This window comes from Nesoenas mayeri (assembly GCF_963082525.1).
Source record: "Nesoenas mayeri genome assembly, chromosome: 1".
Taxonomy (NCBI): Eukaryota; Metazoa; Chordata; class Aves; order Columbiformes; family Columbidae; genus Nesoenas; species Nesoenas mayeri.
The window spans coordinates 185438164-185452008 of NC_137541.1; the positions used below are offsets into that span (position 1 = coordinate 185438164).

The following is a 13845-nucleotide window of genomic DNA, read 5'->3' on the forward strand; positions in this document are numbered from 1 at the left end:
CTGCACTTCTGGCTTGAGGAAAGGAGGAAATATGAAATGCCCACATGCACACATGCACACAGTGCCCACAATGTGAGACCACAGCTGTATCACTGGAGGGCAATGGAACAAGCAGGCAGATAAGACCTCTCTGTCAGCACCAGATGTACTCAGAGCTGGGACAGGATGCTGTTTTATTGCAGCCAGGAGAGGCTGATGACTAAGTTCCTTTTGACTTAGCTCTGGCAATTGGATATTGCTGTCCTAGGATGCCCTTTCTTGTTGCTTGCAGGGCAAATAAGGCAAACCTTCTTCCTGCTTATGAAGTAAGCCAATTGCCAATCTCTTTGTGTAGTAGCAAGTGCTGCTGACTTGCTGTAACAGCAAGTCAGATTTTTCTAGCTGAAGCACACAGTTAAGTAAAAACTACTGTGTAAGCAGGCACAAGTAACAAAAATAGCTGTATCAGGGAGATACTGCATCTTGGAGATCCCAGCACCAGTGTGCAGAAGATGGTTCCTAACTGTCCTCCAGCATGGACCACCTCTGGCTTCAGGGTAGCAGACACTCATCCCTTGCACATGGAATGTAGGGGCCCTGTGCTGGGCTCCTGGCATTCTTTTGGCAGGACACTTACCCTTGTAGTGAGTATCATGGTAATCAACAATCTAGAAACTTGGAACTTGAGTTGAACTCTAATATTAGAACTGAATTTGATACTAACAAAGCACCAGACCAAGGCCTAAAACATGGGGTTTATTTTCCATAGTACACTATGTAAAACCTGTAGTTGTTTCACAGCATCCTCCTAGAGCTGGCACTTTCCCTTCAGTTTTATGGCCTTTATACATTCAATGATTGTAAAAAGCCTTTTCCTTTATTTCTGGAGGGGGTGGTGATACTGACTTTAACCTCTATTTGCTCCTCTGCTAGACAGGCTTGGTAAGGGTTGTTGCATAAACAGTAGCCAGGCACTCAGTTAACCAAATCAAACTTTATTCCAGTGAATTCCTATATCAACATAAAGTCTGGAGCTGAACAACTGATACATGTGTACAGCTTAAGCAGCTGTGAATGGCAAAATTACAGCTTTACATAAACTTCAAAAGGTAAACTCTCAAAATGCATGTCTGTTTTGGCCACCAGCTTCTTGCTGTAGGTTCATTTTAAATATCCTGCTTCTCTTGAAGCTTCAACTTCTGTATTAAAAGCTGCAATCATCAGCTTTAAAAAATGAAAGCCAAGACAAATCTAAGAAATAGATTTTTAGTATTCCACTGCTGTGGAGTTAGTCCTCACCTTGTCATAACTACTAGAAACATATACAAATATACTATTTATCTTGGGTAGACAACTTTGAAAAGAAGGGGAAGTCTCATACCTCTTTGAGCCTCACCCTTGTACCCAGATTATTTAAACATTTGGCATAAATTTGTTTTAAAGTACTATGTGCAGTATTACGACCCCTAGTGTACCAGTCAGTTGAGGTAAATTGCATAGCTGCTTGTTCTCATGGGTGTATGAAAGGGAGATGAACAGTTCCTGCTGTATATGAAGGCTGGGGGAGGTAAGAAGAGTTTGTGGAACTGTAGCAACCACCTTTCACCTAAGAGGCTGTAACAGTGCAATGGAGCTGCACTGCAGGAGGCAGCAGACATTGAGATGCTTTTATTTACAGTTAAGGCTTTTTCCCATTTCTTGGTGTCTGAAGTGGAAGCTGTAACATGTGAAATGTGTTCTTGCTATGAGTTGTCAGTCACAAGTTGTGGTTGCTGTGACAAGTTGCTAATGGTTATACAGCTCTGATCTTGGTGGGTAAAAGAACTCTAACCTTCTAACCTAGGTTGTCATGGCACACAACATCCCACTGCACAGCTCCAGGCCTGAGTCAGGGATTTGCCCTGATTTGCCTTCTCCCAGGATAGGCAGTAACTGCTTCTTAGAAGGCAGAGCATACTTGTGTAAAGAACATCCTATTTCAAGAAAAAAAGTAGCATCCAGAACTAGATGTTACTGCATCATTTTGGATAATACTGACCATGTGATTAATGAAGTGACATGACCAAGTGGGCTGAAGGTGGTATGAACTACCCAGTCATATGAGCTTTTTCCACTCAGCTGAAGAGACACAGCAAGCAGCAGGACTCCAGCCCAAGTGAGTGCACATGACACCACACATACCATGGGGTATCAGTTGTCCTTAAGAAATCAGTTCTGCCTTTCTGCTTCTCTTCAGCTTCCTGTCCTTCAAGGACATGGACTTGTTCATGTCAAGGTAACCCAAAGAGAAGTCTGCACAGTTATAGTTCTGTACTCTGAGCCAGCAGCTCTTTCCAGCAGTCTGCCTTACATTAAGTGTGTAATTCAGTGGTGCTTGCTATATTCCAGCACTTCTTGGAAGGATTTAGAATAAAATGCTGCCACCCACTTGTTACAAATGCTGCATGGACACTTTAGATCCAGTATTTATACTTTTTTTTTTATCTCAAACACAGGCAAATCTCAGCTCTAAGGTGTACAAGGTAGAGGGTGAACCCTTCCTACTTTTGTAAGCCCAGTCACTGGGACAGAGTACTCAAGTCAGACACCATGTGCCATGACCTTGGAAAATTACAGAGCAGAAGGGTGCTGCAGAAGGACAGGGGGCTAGCTGAGGGGTATGTGTAAGTCAGTCACACTCAGCAAGATCAGGCAGGACTGGTTATTTTGAGTCAGACACTTGCCAGCAACACCACAGCACAGATTTTAAAACAGTGCTTTGCTTTAAACAAATCACAGCCTACTGCTGGATGTTACATTAAAACCCACAGGTCAACATAACTTTTTAGCACCACTGCAGATTAGGAAAATACATTTATGACATACAGTAATACCTACTTCAGAATCTGCAAGATAAAAATAGTTCTGCTGGTCCACTTCAAGCAGCATGTACACATCTCTATAAAATCACCTGAATTTAAAAGATTACAAATCCTAAAGTAGAGTTGAGTTCCTAAAATTAGGTAAATTATTTTACCCTGCTCAGACCATTATGTGATCTACAGGTTTTTGATCATTTATTTAAATGATCCTTAAATGAGCTTTTGTTCTCTATCTGTTAGAAGTTATCAGAAGTATCTACTTGTTGCATCATAAGTTTCCGGCTGTACTCATAGGCAAGGAACAGTGCTGCATTGGCCAGGAATGCTCGGATCATAGTTGGCTTTAGTCCAGAATACAAGGCAAGTACACCTGGAAATGAAATCAGAGCCAGTTAGCAATTTATTAAAATGTATATCTGTATCAACCCCTGTGCTTTTGCCTTTGAAGGATGCTGAAGCACTGCTTCTGCTCAGAGGGGCACACACACACACAGAGCTAAACTTACTGGTATAGCAGCAAACCACAGGGTCATGGGTGTTGATATAGAAGGAATATAATGAAATGTAACATGAGTTTAGTCATTTAGAAGCTTGGCTCAGGTATGACAGAGTCCTCAGAAGGCTACTTGGGTCACCTGAGGATACAGGTCACAGCAGCTGTGCCCCAAGTCAGGATTCCTGCTGAGTATCTGCCCTAGTAACAGGGCCATGGTTGGCATCTGCTGCCATGTACCTTCTCACACCGTCTTCTGAAGTGCCTGGTGCCAGCCTTTTCCGGAGATGAGACACAGAGGTAGATGCCCTAAGTTGCCAGGCTCAATGGGACTGATTTATCAAACAGCCCTCAGCCAGCCACATATTAACTTGTAGAGGTCAAGAAAAATTCTGTACTGAACCTCACTGATTCTTTAAATTTTCATGTATAGGTTTGGTCATGAGTAATGAAATTCCTCCTTTATCTGCTTTTAATGCATACTGAGCTTTTGTTAGTTTTGAGTTGTCTCGTGCACCAAGAGGCACGGCAGATGCAGAGGTCTCAATTTCTATACTCCAAGCTTCCTGAACTAGATGAAGCATCTATATTTTTGTTTTTTAGAAAGCATTACTGTCTCCAACACATTATTAGTGGACTAGATTTCTGTGTACTCACCTTCAGTTTTGACAATATCTGCAAATGTTCCCATAAAGCCTGTCTGTTTTCCAGCCATGGAAAGAACCTGAATTCTAGATTTGACACAGTCCACAGGATACACAGCAATCCACAGACAGCTGCCTCCAAAACCTCCACTTAGTAGCAAAGGAACGGGTCCTAAATTTGAGAAATAATCTTTTATACAAGCCACAAAATATACAGCAACAAAAATATCAAAATATCACATTATTTCATCTACAGAGACAAGGAAAACAGAGAGGAACCTGCTTATGACAAAAGAGCAGTTTTTGCTCCCCCCCAAACCTTTAATTTTAAGCCACTGCTAAGTTGCAAGTCTACCCAGAAGATCAAAGGTTATAAGGAGTGTCTCTTAGATTATTGGTCATGCTAAAAAGTGTAACCCTGAACTCTGTTTTGACAGTATTAACTAAATTAACTGCACTCCTTTCACACTTGTAATCACTTTCCAATGCTAATCATGAAATGGTTTAGAATAACACCACATAGTGTCACCAATCACTCAGAGATTTATTTGGTACAGTGAAGTTACTTTGTGATGAGTCATTTTTCATGATGCAACCTCATTTTGTGTTTCACAGATGTTCATAAACATTTTGCAACAAAGACAAGAATGCATGCAGTTGAAATTCTAACTGCCAGCAAGACAAAGTGCAACTGTGCATTCTTTCAATGGGAGACAAGCAATCTTTATTCTGGCACCCCCTCATTTTTTTCACATCTAATTTTCAATCCCAGTGTTCTCTTACTACCATTGTAATGACAGCTAGTGGTCAGCACACATCTCAGCATACACTTGAACATACATCTCAAGAGAATACAGCTAAAGACATCAAAATGGCTCTAAACAGCCTCTGAAATTAAGTTGTTCAGAGCCGTGTTACACTGTAGAGCTAGATTCTTAAGTAGTTTCATAATATTACTGTTTGCTCACTGTATTCTTTCTTCCATCTACCATCCTGGTCCATTGGAAAGTGGTTACTTCTATATTTTGTGTATATATAATAATGAATTATTGAACTCCATATTTTCTATGTACAGTTTCCTTCATTTTAAATGTATTTTACAGCTGCTGTGCATTATTAGCATATCTCCCTCCTTTATGCCCCCCATGACAGCATGCTAGAATCCACCTGGAAAAAGGAGCACCATACCTAATTCTTCCTTTGGTCTCCCAGCGGCAAAAAACGTCCGGCTCACTTCATATCCTCCAAAGAAGAAGAAATAGCCCGGGACTTCCCGCAACAAAGTGCTTGGCAGGCCACGGTAAAATCCAAGGGGACCATCCCTTTGAATAACACCCCTCACTACTGACCAAACTGTGCTGATAGAGAGGTTGATCCAGTTAGTGATGCTTGATAATAAGAAGGTTAGAGAACAATAAGCAACTGCAGCTACAATTAAGGATTAGATCCATTGTATAGACAAGAGGACTCAAGTAAGAGTTAGAAAAAGATTGCACCAGGAGCCCCTGACTGGCACCCAGCTTTTGTGGTGTCTCACGCATGTTCAGAGAAGGGCAGCAAGGCTGGTGAGGGGTCTGGAGCACAAGTCTGATGAGGAGCAGCTGAGGGAACTGGGGCTGTTTAGCCTGGAGAAAAGGAGGGTGAGGGGAGACCTGATGGCTCTCTACAACTACCTGAAAGGAGGCTGTAGCATGGAGGGTGTTGGTCTCTTCTCTCAAATAACAAGTGATAGGATGAGAGGAAATGGCCTCAAGTTGCACCAGGGAGGTTTAGATTGAATATTAGGAAAAATTTATTCCCGGAAAGGGTTGTCTGGCATTGGAACAGGCTGCCCAGGGAAGTGGTAGAGTCACCATCCCTGGTGGTACTTAAAAGATGTATAGATGAGGTTCTTAGGGACATGGTCTAGAGATGGATTTGGCAGTGCTAGGTTAACGGTTGGACTTGATGATCTTAAATGTCTTTTCCAACAGAAATAATAGAATAATTGAATAATTTTGGTTGGAAGAGACCCTTAAGATCAAGTCCAACGATAACCTAACACTAGCAGTAAACCATGTCCCTATGACACAAAATTATTATAAGATTCTATAATCTCCAGGCTGCAACCCTCCCAGTTGCAACTCATCTCTGTTTAACAGCGCACTACAAGTGTGACTCTGAGCCAACAAAGAATTATTGTAAAAGCAATAAAAACACATTAAAGGGTTTCAGGGATACTGGGCAAGGTGTATACTTACTTTTGTCCCTGGACTATCTTTCCTGACAACTGCATTTCATGCATGGCCTGCAGCCGGCACTTCACCAGCTCCGTTGGGCACAGGACAAGGGCGGCAAAGCCAGAGGCAAAGGAACCTGCGGCAGCGTTCTGCAGATCGCTGCAAAAGAGAAACTGCAGAAGGTATTCGTGCACTGGCCTTCAGTGCAGTGGAGCCACTGCACCAGCTTCCTCAACATGTACTCCGAATATCATGAAAAACTGACAGCCTTGAGGGAAAGAATCTCAATGAAATGGGCAGTTACTTGAACTAGGGAGATGAAGAATCTTTGTCACCCATCTTCACATGCAACTCAAATACATCCTTCTCACACCTGAGAAGATACATCACAACCTTTACCTTTCTTTGCTATACTTTAGTGATTGCAGCAGAATAGGCACTATCAAATCTTCCTTTTCTTTGCTTTTATAAAAAACTTCTGTAAATTTGTTTTACTGGACAACTTTTGGGTACTAGTTACTCCCTCAAAGAGAATAAGAGTAATAATTACATCATACAGATGGCCAATTTTAATAGACAATATTAGAAAAGTGTCCTTTCCCCTTAGTATGCCTACCAGTAAGAGGAACCACTACCTACCTGGCAAAAATCAGAACAACCTAGAGATTAAGGGAATACCAACTCTCAGGTGTTGCAATGCTCGTTCCCTTTGGTAAGATGTTCCAGGTCATAAATATTCCAGTTAAGCTGTGGTTATCTAAACCAGCTAGCTGCAGTGACAAGTAGATGGCTCTGTTGTAGTTAAGACACCATATCCTAGCACAAAGCTCTATATTCCAAAAGTTACTACGGTGCACACTGGCAGAGTGGGGCCTGGAACATCAGTTGCAGCCTGACAAGAGAGTATTTGCAAGTAACAGTTACATTACTTTTTATTTATTTTAAAATAGGAAACATTTATATTACTAACCTGAGCCTTGTTTTCCTGTCTACTCCAACAATTTTTCTCACAAGTTGTTGGCAAAATCCATAGCACATGAACAGAACAGAGTTCTCCGCAACGTTGGCTACAAGCGCTGGTGTCGTTCCCTTGTAGAAGCCTCGAAACCCCACTTGCTTATAGATTTTCACAGAACAGTCAATGATTCCTTTGTACATGTCAGGGAATGTCTGCATCTTCACCTTTACGGTGTCCAAGGGCTGGCCAGCCAGCACGCATGCTGTCCCACCTAAGCAAGCAGTGGAAGTTAAGAGGGTGGCTGAAGGTTCTTCACAACTTCAATGCTTATACACAAACAGCAGTATTGTGAAAATCACACAGAAAGCAAAGATTAATGAATTATCCACAGGAAAAGACAACTGCACTGATTTTAGAAGACTGGCATCAATTGTCAGTGGTAAATTTAGTTACCTTAACAAAAAAAATAATGCACAAGAGCAGTAACAGCTTGATTCTCATTAAATATTTCTTTACCTTACTAAAAGCATCTAAATGAATCTGTTCACTTACACAAACAGGTGCTGAATTAAAGGTATTGTTCTGCAATCAAGTCACTTGTGTTAATGAGTTAAGCAACATTTTCCCTTGCTCATTAGTGCAGTGGTTCAGAAGCCCTCTGATTTTACGTTCCAACAATAACAAAAACCAGAAAGATTTGTAATCAAGTGAGACAAAGATTCCCCCAGGACAAGAGGAAGACTGCTGAGAGAGTGCTAAAACTCATGATGCATTATATATTGATCACTAAAGAATAAAGCTCTTTACTTCGAAACTCCAGATGATTCTTACTGACATTTATTCCCACATACTGGAAGAAAGCGTCCAGCATAAGCTGAAAAAGAAAGGCAAAAGGGCAAAGTTTCTCAGCGTGTTATCTTCTTCCAAATGGAACTGCAAGGTCAGTACCCTGAGACCTTGTGAGATATTTCCATCAATGTCATCAATAACCCCATAGCCCACAGTGCAGTGTTCTTCTACAAGATCTAACACAATTCAGTAGTCTGCAGAAAGAGTTAATGTTACATTTTTCCAGTAAGAAATACCAGTGTACATGGACAGCGATCTATTAGAAGCCAATACCTAACAGGAAGCATATGATAAGCATACCTTATATAGACTTCAGTTTTGCCTTTTTAGCAAGAGAGAAGAACCATCCCAAACCAGAAACTGATCTTTAACCACAATACAGTTCATATGCATATAGCTTAAAGAGGGCAAGCTAACAATTTTTTTTTCAGCTATGAAACTGAAATAGTTATCTGCAAATGCAGATAATGTAAAGAAACTGAAATAACTGGATTCACAAATTTGTTTTTAAGATTTTTTTTTTCTAAGTGGGAAGAAGAAGACTGTTTGTTTAATCAGGGTTATTTTCAATCTGTTTTAGTCTTTGCAAACACATTTGTGTAACATTGTTGCTCCTCTGCAAAGAGGTACTTCATGCCTTTAGGAGTTACTCAGGATCTTAGCTTCCATAAAACCTCATTCTAAACCAGATGGATCATTAAAAGCTTCAGAGCAAATCACGCTTCCTTGCATGAAGAGCTTCTTGCTTTAGAGGCAATAACCAAGGAGAGAAGTAGCTGGCTCAGACCAGTAACGCCCATGTAAGGCTCAGATGAAAAGCAGAGCTGGAAAAGCTCAGCCAATGCTACTTGCAGGCAAGTCAGGACAAATGCAAGGTTCCTGTGCAAACGTAGACCTAAAACATCCACAAGTAGTAAAATAATGGCTCTTGGAAGAAGCCCAGAAAAAACATGAATGGTTTTGGGAACACAAAGCTGAAAAATTTGGAGTCAACTGTGAGTAGCTATTCCTAAAAGAAAACAGCCCTGGCATAGGAGGTGGCACAAGAAGCCCAGTAAACTACAGCAATACACTTTCTAAGCCTCAAGGTAAAGACCAAGAGTCACAGTTGATATGTAAAATATTAAAGAAAAAAATAATTCTTCCAGCCAGCAGTAAAGAGTCTAAAACAACAACAGCAAAACAAACGAGAAAAACAAAAGAGTCAACCCTGCTTGAACATTTAAACAAACGTGGTCTTAATAATAACATGACAACAATGAGGAAAAGAGTCCCACTTAAAGAAGTGATTAGAGGTTGCTCAGAACCTAGGCAAAGGACTAAGACCTGCAGGCAGTTAAATTACTTATTTGTTCTTGTTCAGAATTAACTTGCCCCAATATATCACTGCTTATCAGCTAGTAAAGACTGTATCTGGAAAGAAAGGTAACACCAGGTTACACGGTTGCTGGAGAAACTAGTTGTTTGCCTAGCTAAATACTCTTTCTAAAGAGTACAGAGATGTATATAACATAGAAACAGGCACTACCAATGAACATAGGCAATACCAAGTAAGTATGTGGGAAGAACATGGAAAATAAACTCTAGAGGAACAGTAAAACTACCTATTACAACAGAAGTAAAAAAAGAGAAAGAGCAAGAATAATGATTTAGAATTACTGAAGTCATGTTAAGAAAGCTCTGAATTCCTCCATCTTATTTGAAGAAAACAGCATTATTAGTTCCATGATCCTCTAAGCTCTACTGCCAAAAACCAGGCAAGCCTCAACTGCACACCTTGTTAGCCTGAACATGGGCATGGAACAGTATCACCAAACAATGCCTTCATAAGCTGATACTCATTTCCAGCTCCTGCAGTAGCCAAGATGAGACACGCCAGGCTTCAACTTGGAAAGTCAGCTTCCTAAACCAGGGTGTGCAGCTGCCCTGGGCATTAACAGCAGTGTTCCTGGGAAGGAAAGCAATCACACCTCCCATTTAAACGCCTGGGAACACCCGCAGAACTGGGAAGAACTGCACAGATATTAAGCAAAATGTGGTGGCAGACCAAATGCTTTCTGAAGGTGCCACATGAGACCCACATTATCTGTCACCTCTTGCTTTCTTCCTGCTCTAAGGTTAACTCCGCTCTGACAAATGGCCTCCAATAACTACCTCGAATACACTTAACAGCATTTATACTGTCATATCCACAGCATTAACACAGTCATAAATGGACTGATTGCAACAGCTATTGTATGGGGAAAAAAAAACCACATTAAATTGTTTAAACTGATTACAACAGTACAGTAAGTAAATCTTTCATGCTACCTTTTCTGTATGAACATTGACAAATTAACTATTCTATCTCAATGTTTGTCATCTGTTCCCGATATTATATAAGCTTCCATCATAAACTAGTACCTCTGTGGCTAAGCCTGCCCTTAACACAAATGCTGTTCCAATATTTCTGCAACAGCTTTTTTTACCCACAGATGAAGCTTAGAAAAGTCAAAAAGACTGTTTTTCCCTGGGAGAGTTAGAACTGGTTCATGGTAATGTCAAAGAGACAATGCAACTGTTTTCGTGCTTGTGACAGTCATAACTGGTCCAGCAGAACTTTATAGCACAGGTTAGACTGAAACAGAAGTTAGTGAAGTGCATTCATGATCATCAGATCTACTACTGAGTTTCCCAGCTTTTAAAGATTTACACCAGCTTGTTGTCTGAGCCAATAACCCTTCAGACAGGCTCTTGCCCATTTCAATTAGAGGGGGTTCCTGTGACAAAAGCAGCACCTCAGCGACACACACAGTTAATTCCAAAACTCTACTGATTCTTAAACTCATGTAAGCGTGAGAACTAACAGCAAAACTTAAACCTCCTCCTGGAAAATTATTAGCCTGAAATAAGCATTACACCTTTGTTTTTTGGGAGAGGTTTTACCAGGGGTGAGGCACTAGTAGTGCAGTTACAACAGTGGCTGAGGTCAGTTGCTTCACCTCCATATCCTTAAAATGCAGAGGCGAGGCTTTTTATAGCAATGAGAAATTGCTTGTACACTTTGCAGAGGTATTAAAACTGTCCCTCAGAGGTTTTGCGCAATTAAGTTCTCTCCAGCGTTACCTGCAGCTCCTGCTGTGAGGTCAATAGCAGCCTGAAGAGCAGAGCTGATCCTCATGCTTCACACTTGTTTATCAGTTACTTCAGAGTAAAGTCTCCTGTTTCCTGGCAGGAGTTGAGTCTTTTTCTCCTGAGGGAAAAGAAAGATTAAGCGTATATGATTTACAACAATAATTCTGACAGAAAAAAGCATCACACAAATGCTTTCACTTCCACTCTTCCATTTAGCTTGCTCTAAACCATTTAGAGAAAGAAAATGCTTGTCCCCAGGACTGAGATGTAGAATATTTGTATTTTGACCGGCTAGTTTTCCCACATTAGGCAAGTCTACTGCAGTACCACTGCCTAGCTTTGGATTACTTGGGCTTTCCAGCTTCTAGTCTCCCTGGATCTCTCAAATGAAAGCAAAGAGTAGCTCCAGGGAGCTGTGTTGAGCGTTACCTTTCTGTTGATTACAGAGGCACAGTCTGCATCAGGTGATTATGCCAGCTGGCAGGAATATTTTCCCCTTTGTCTCAGCTCCCCAGCTATAAAACAAAATAGAGAATTGCTCTCCTCATAGTGAACAGCAGCTAAGAAAATTGTATTAATGATGATACAGGCATGTTAGTTATTTCTACGTGGTTCTCAGAAGATATGAGTTGAAAAGGAACGAATATGAACATCTAGAATTGCATCTGGCTGTCATGTTCCCAGCGCAAGTCCCCCACACATCAGCATATCATAAATACGAATTACATCTCATCCCTCAGGAAGGCAGCTGGAAAGCAAAAACACAAAGCTGACACTTTCCAATAAAACACTCATATGAATTCAGTTTTCAAGTTTACAGCAAGGTACCTTCACTGGATAAGCAGTTTAAACAAGCTCACTCGTCTGGAGAAAAATCACAGAGCCAAAGAGCTCCCACTGTTTCAGAACCACAACACTGAGCTAGACACTTGGCTGGCAGTGCTGTCAAAAAATTTGCATCAGTCTTAAAAAACCACACAAATACACACATGAATCAGCACCTCGTTGACTTCTAAGCCTGTCTTCAAGCACAGTATTGCAGTAAAATGGAACATTTTTCACTCTTTTACCTATTGTAATGTTTCTTTTGATGCCTATTTTCTCCCAATATATATTTTGGAATAACACAAGTGAGAAACATCATTTCCAGGAGGCTACATTGAAAGATTAAAAAAACAAACAAAACCAACACACCCTATGAACCACATCCTTTTAACAATTTTTCTGTTATAAGCACATACACTTGAATTCAAGCAAGGCTTTAAGAAAACCTGTCTCTAAACAGATTTATTATTCCCAAAGCTTAAAAAAGAACCCCAGTAGGCCAAATACTGACACTAAGTAACTGCATACGTCCAATCTGTTTAAGATGCATTGCATGGATCTGAATGTAATGGGTTTTAAAAAACCAAGCAAACAATTTATTACTCTTGTAATAAATGGCACTAATACATCCGATTTCCAAATTGTAGTTACGGATTCAAACTGTTTCACTACCGGCAGTGTAGTATGTTAGGTGTTATTTCAAAACACAGGCTCCAAGACCAAGTTAGGCTTTATTCTCCTATATGACTCAATAGTGTTCACAGCTCTTCATAGTTTTCCTTCTCATTTAGAGGAAAAGAAATAGATCAGCAAGACAGCCTCTGAATGAAGGGAATTACTAGAAAGCAACACAATGTACACTGCTTGCATCATGCTGAGTGCTTATGGACTTGTGCCAGTGCCCAAAGGGAGCATGTGCCAAATCACCCACAGAAAGCTGGGCAGCAGAAGAAAAAAGAGATGCCTATAAAAGTATTAACATTTTAAGAGCCAAGGAAGTTTAGCTTCCTGATCCATAAGCGCACATCACCACTTTCAGAAGACTTAGTCAAAACTACATCGGCATTATATACGTACATACCTTCCCTCCTATTATTTTTCCTATTTGTAATAACACTAGCAGAGTAAAAACTGCTTGTAAGTACAGCACAGCAACAGCTCTGTTGCTTCCAAAGCGACACCAAGTCTGAAACCTGCAAACACAGAGGCGTTATTTAGCGTCAGGGGTCCCGCAGAGCCCTCCCTCCACCCGCGGGCCCAGAGGTCGCTCTCTGCCGATGTGTTCTCCCAACACCAAGCAGATAAAACCCAAAGGCTCCTCGCAAGAGGCCGGGCGGGCTGTGGCTGCTGCCCAAGGTCAGCACGGGAACGCCGGGCTCAGGTCTCCCGGCTGCCACACGTGTTCAGCGGCCTGACCGCGGGTTCCGCGCCGGGTGCAGCCCAAGGGCGGCTCTCCTCAGGAGAGGAAGGCGCGGGCTGCGGCCCCGGTGACCCGCGCTCCCGAAGCACGCACCCTGCCTTCGGCGGGGCGGCTGCCGAACCCGCATGGACCCCGGCCCGACGCCTATTCCGGGCGGCCGCACGCAGCCCGGCGCTTCCCGAGGGGCGGCGCAGCGCTGCACGCCGGGCCCGCCCGCCAGGCCCCACAGGCCGCGGAGCTGCCCGGCTCTCGCCCGGGGACTCCTGCTCCGCGCTCGACACGACCGGCCCGCTCCGCCCGCCCACGGAAAGGGCAAAGCCGCCGACCCACGGCGCCACCACTCACCACAGCGCCCGCCCAGGCAGCCTCGCCGCCTCTGCCCCTATATAGGCGTCTGAGGGAGGCGGCGCGGCCCCCCCGGGGCCCCGGGGAAGGCGCGGGCCGGGCAGGCGCTCGGCAGGCGGGCGGCCCTGCCGCGCCGTG

General features: G+C 42.4%; 1 protein-coding gene across 3 annotated transcripts; it reads right to left on the reverse strand.

Moving 5' to 3' along the window:
• Positions 1–1020: 1020 nt before the first annotated feature.
• Positions 1021–13845, reverse strand: SLC25A15 (solute carrier family 25 member 15). 3 transcript variants are annotated; one of them, XM_080363612.1, is made up of 9 exons: positions 13708–13845; positions 13024–13135; positions 11547–11632; positions 11109–11235; positions 7167–7425; positions 6218–6355; positions 5166–5335; positions 3991–4149; positions 1021–3210 (listed from the first exon to the last, which is right to left on the reverse strand). In XM_080363612.1, the coding sequence occupies exons 4-9, from the start codon at positions 11161–11163 to the stop codon at positions 3077–3079; spliced, it is 915 nt and encodes a 304-aa protein (XP_080219738.1). In that variant the 5' UTR covers positions 11164–11235; positions 11547–11632; positions 13024–13135; positions 13708–13845; the 3' UTR covers positions 1021–3076. The 3 variants fall into 3 exon arrangements, with proteins under 3 accessions (XP_080219738.1, XP_080219740.1, XP_080219739.1); XM_080363614.1 differs by lacking the exon at positions 13024–13135 and having other exon boundaries at positions 13708–13828; XM_080363613.1 differs by lacking the exon at positions 13708–13845 and having other exon boundaries at positions 13024–13154.